The following is a 2844-nucleotide window of genomic DNA, read 5'->3' as shown; positions in this document are numbered from 1 at the left end:
GGGAGGGGCCTCACCTGCAGGATGTGTCCGCCCAGGTGCTGCTCAAAGACTTCGGAGACCAGCGCCACGGGACCCCTGCGGCCTGGGGCTGGGGGGAGAGTGAGGGGTAAGGCTAGAGCCTACTGGTTTGACCCCTGACCTCTGGGAAGACCCCCAGGGAAGCAGGCTACATATCTCTCTCTCGCGTCCCCAGTCATGAGGCACTGGGGGGCCTTGTCAGGGAGAGACCCAGGGTGTGAGAAGGGACAGACTGAGACACACAGAGACAGAGAGACACCAGGAGATACAGAAAGGGATTCATTCATTCATCCATTCAGTCCTCCAGCAAATGCCCTGAGCATCTGCCCTTCACTGGGCAGTGCTAGAGACAGAGTGGGTGGTGACCAGGACACCCATCCCTGCCCTCACAGGGTACCCAGTCAGGGCAGATATCAATGAGCAGGAAACTAACAAATACAGAACTATCATTTGTGACCAGTGCTAGGGAGAATTGAATAGGTGGCATGAAATAAAGAAAAATGGGGTAGGGCCTGTTGAAGGAGGGGCCTTTGAGCTCAGACCTGAAGGATGAGAATGCAGCAGAAAGGAACCACAGAAAAAGAGACAGAGAGATAGGGACATAGAGAGACACTGAGAGACAAAGATACAAATAGATGGACAGAGATACAAAGGAATAGAGAAAGAGATAAGGACATTACAACTCAACAACAAAAGGATGAGGAGTCCAGTTAAAAAATGGGCCAAGTCAGGAAACGCAAACAGGGGCTCTGTATCAACCTAGAGGGGTGGGATGGGAAGGGAGATGGGAGGGAGGTTCAAAAGGGAGGGGATATATCTACACCTATGGCTGATTCATGTTGAGGTTTGACAGAAAACAACAAAATTCTGTAAAGCAATTATCCTTTAATAATAAAAATAAAATTTAAAAAATGGGCCAAAGAGGAATTCCCTGGTAGTCCAGTGGTTTGGACTCAGCGCTTTCACTGCTGAGGGTGTGGGTTTGATGCCTGGTCGGGGAACTAAGATCTCGCAAGCTGCACAGCACAGCCAAAATCAAAATCGGGCAAAGGATTTGAATAGACGGTAATCCAAAGATGATACACAAACGGCCGATAAGCACATGAAAAGATGTTCAACATCATTAGTCATTAGCAAAATGCAAATGAAAACCACAATGAGAGACCATTTCACACCCACTAGGATGGCTAGAATTTAAAAAAAGAAAAAGAAAAGAAGTGTTGGCGAGGATGTGGGGAAATCGGAAGCCCTGTGTGTTGCTGGTGGGGATGGGAAACGATACTGCCAGTCTGGAAAAATAGTTTGGCGATTCCTCAATAAGTTAAATATAGAATTACTATTTGTTGTTTAGTTGCTCAGTCGTTTCAGTCTTTTGCGACCCCGGACTGTAGCCCTCCAGGCTCCTCTGTCCATGGGATTCCCCAGGCAAGAATATTGGAGTGGGTTGCCCTTTTCTTCCCCAAAGAATGACCGTATAACCCAGAGATTGCACTCCTAGGTACATATCCCAAAGAACGGAAAACAGGTGCTCAAACAAATACTTGGACGTGAATGTTCATAGCAGCATTATTCCTAATAGCCAAAAGGTGGAAACAGTGCAAATGTCTACTAACTGCTGAATGAATAAGTAAAACGCGCTAAATTCATACAGTGGAATGTCATTCCGCCATAAAAACAAATGGAGTCCCGATCCACGCTGTAACAGAAAGCAACTTTGAGAACCATTATGCTGAGTGAAAGCAACCGAACACATGAGGCTACATAGTGTAGGATTCCATTTATATGAAACACCCAGCACAGGCATATCCAGGGACAAGAAGCTGATTAGTGGCCACCAGGGGCTGGAGGGAGGGGCGGGAGAAGCTGGGAGAGACTGTGAACCGCACAGGGCTTTAGGAGAGTGATGAGCATGAACCAGATAGACGCGCTGGCTGCACGCTGTACAACGGTGAATGTCATGTTACATACATTTTACCCCAATAAAATTTTTAAAAGAGAGAGAGAGCGATATATAGACACAGAAATTGAGATAAAGATAGACAAAGACAGAGAGATGTGATGAGATGGAAGGACAGGGACTTCCCCCGAGGTCTGGCGGATAAGACTTCCCATGTCCAATGCAGGCAGCATGGGTTCGATCCTTGGTTGGGGAGCTAGGATCCCGCAGGCCACCATCAGTACAGAACATTTTAAAAATAAAAATAAAGAGACGGAGAGACGGAGGGAAAGAAATGCACAGAGAGACATACGGGGAAAGTGGCAGGAAGATACAGGTGGTGAAGGAGACGGAGGCAGAGACACAGGCCGTCCATCCCCCCAAGAGTCAAGAGCAGAGGGCTCCAGACATCCAGGCTGGACCTTGCAGAGAACGACTCCCCAAGGGGCCTGTGCCCAGATCGGGGAGTCAGTGGCCTCAAGGGTCCCCAAGCACCCGGCTCCTGCTGGCCTGAGGATCCAGGTCTGGGGTCAGTCACTGTTGCCCCCTGTCTGTGTGCCCAGGGACCAGTGCCTTCACTTCTCTGGGCCTCAGTTTCTTCCTCTGTCAAATGGGTTTGCTAAGAGGACTGGCTGATCCGTTAGGGGATGTTGAGCATTCATTTCGCCTAGGGAACAGAGAGGGCCTACCAGGGGCGGGCACGCAGCAGGTGCTCCCGAAACAACCTGGGATCAGTATTAATAGCCTGATTACTATTGTGATTTCCAGACCATCAAAACACCAGGCGGCGGAACGCCACCCCCCTCCCCCCCAGTCAGGACGCAGCCCCCAAGCTCCACCCCAGCTTGGCCACGCCTCCTCCCTCAAGGAGCGACCCCCGACACCCTCAC

The 2844-nt window shown here is 49.8% G+C and overlaps 1 protein-coding gene across 1 annotated transcript in view; it reads right to left on the bottom strand.

The window, feature by feature from the left end:
- NPAS1 (neuronal PAS domain protein 1) overlaps positions 1-2844 on the bottom strand; it is a 16461-nt gene that overhangs the window by 8002 nt on the left and 5615 nt on the right. Inside the window, exon 3 of the mRNA XM_010852713.1 lies at positions 15-88. Within this exon, the coding sequence (XP_010851015.1) occupies positions 15-88 (74 nt within the window). The remainder of the gene's footprint in view (positions 1-14; positions 89-2844) is intronic.

Source organism: Bison bison, unplaced genomic scaffold (assembly GCF_000754665.1).
Source record: "Bison bison bison isolate TAMUID 2011002044 unplaced genomic scaffold, Bison_UMD1.0 scf7180017864313, whole genome shotgun sequence".
Classification (NCBI taxonomy): domain Eukaryota; kingdom Metazoa; phylum Chordata; class Mammalia; order Artiodactyla; family Bovidae; genus Bison; species Bison bison.
The sequence above is the reverse complement of the archived record's forward strand: the minus strand, read 5'-3'. Positions and strand labels throughout refer to the sequence as shown.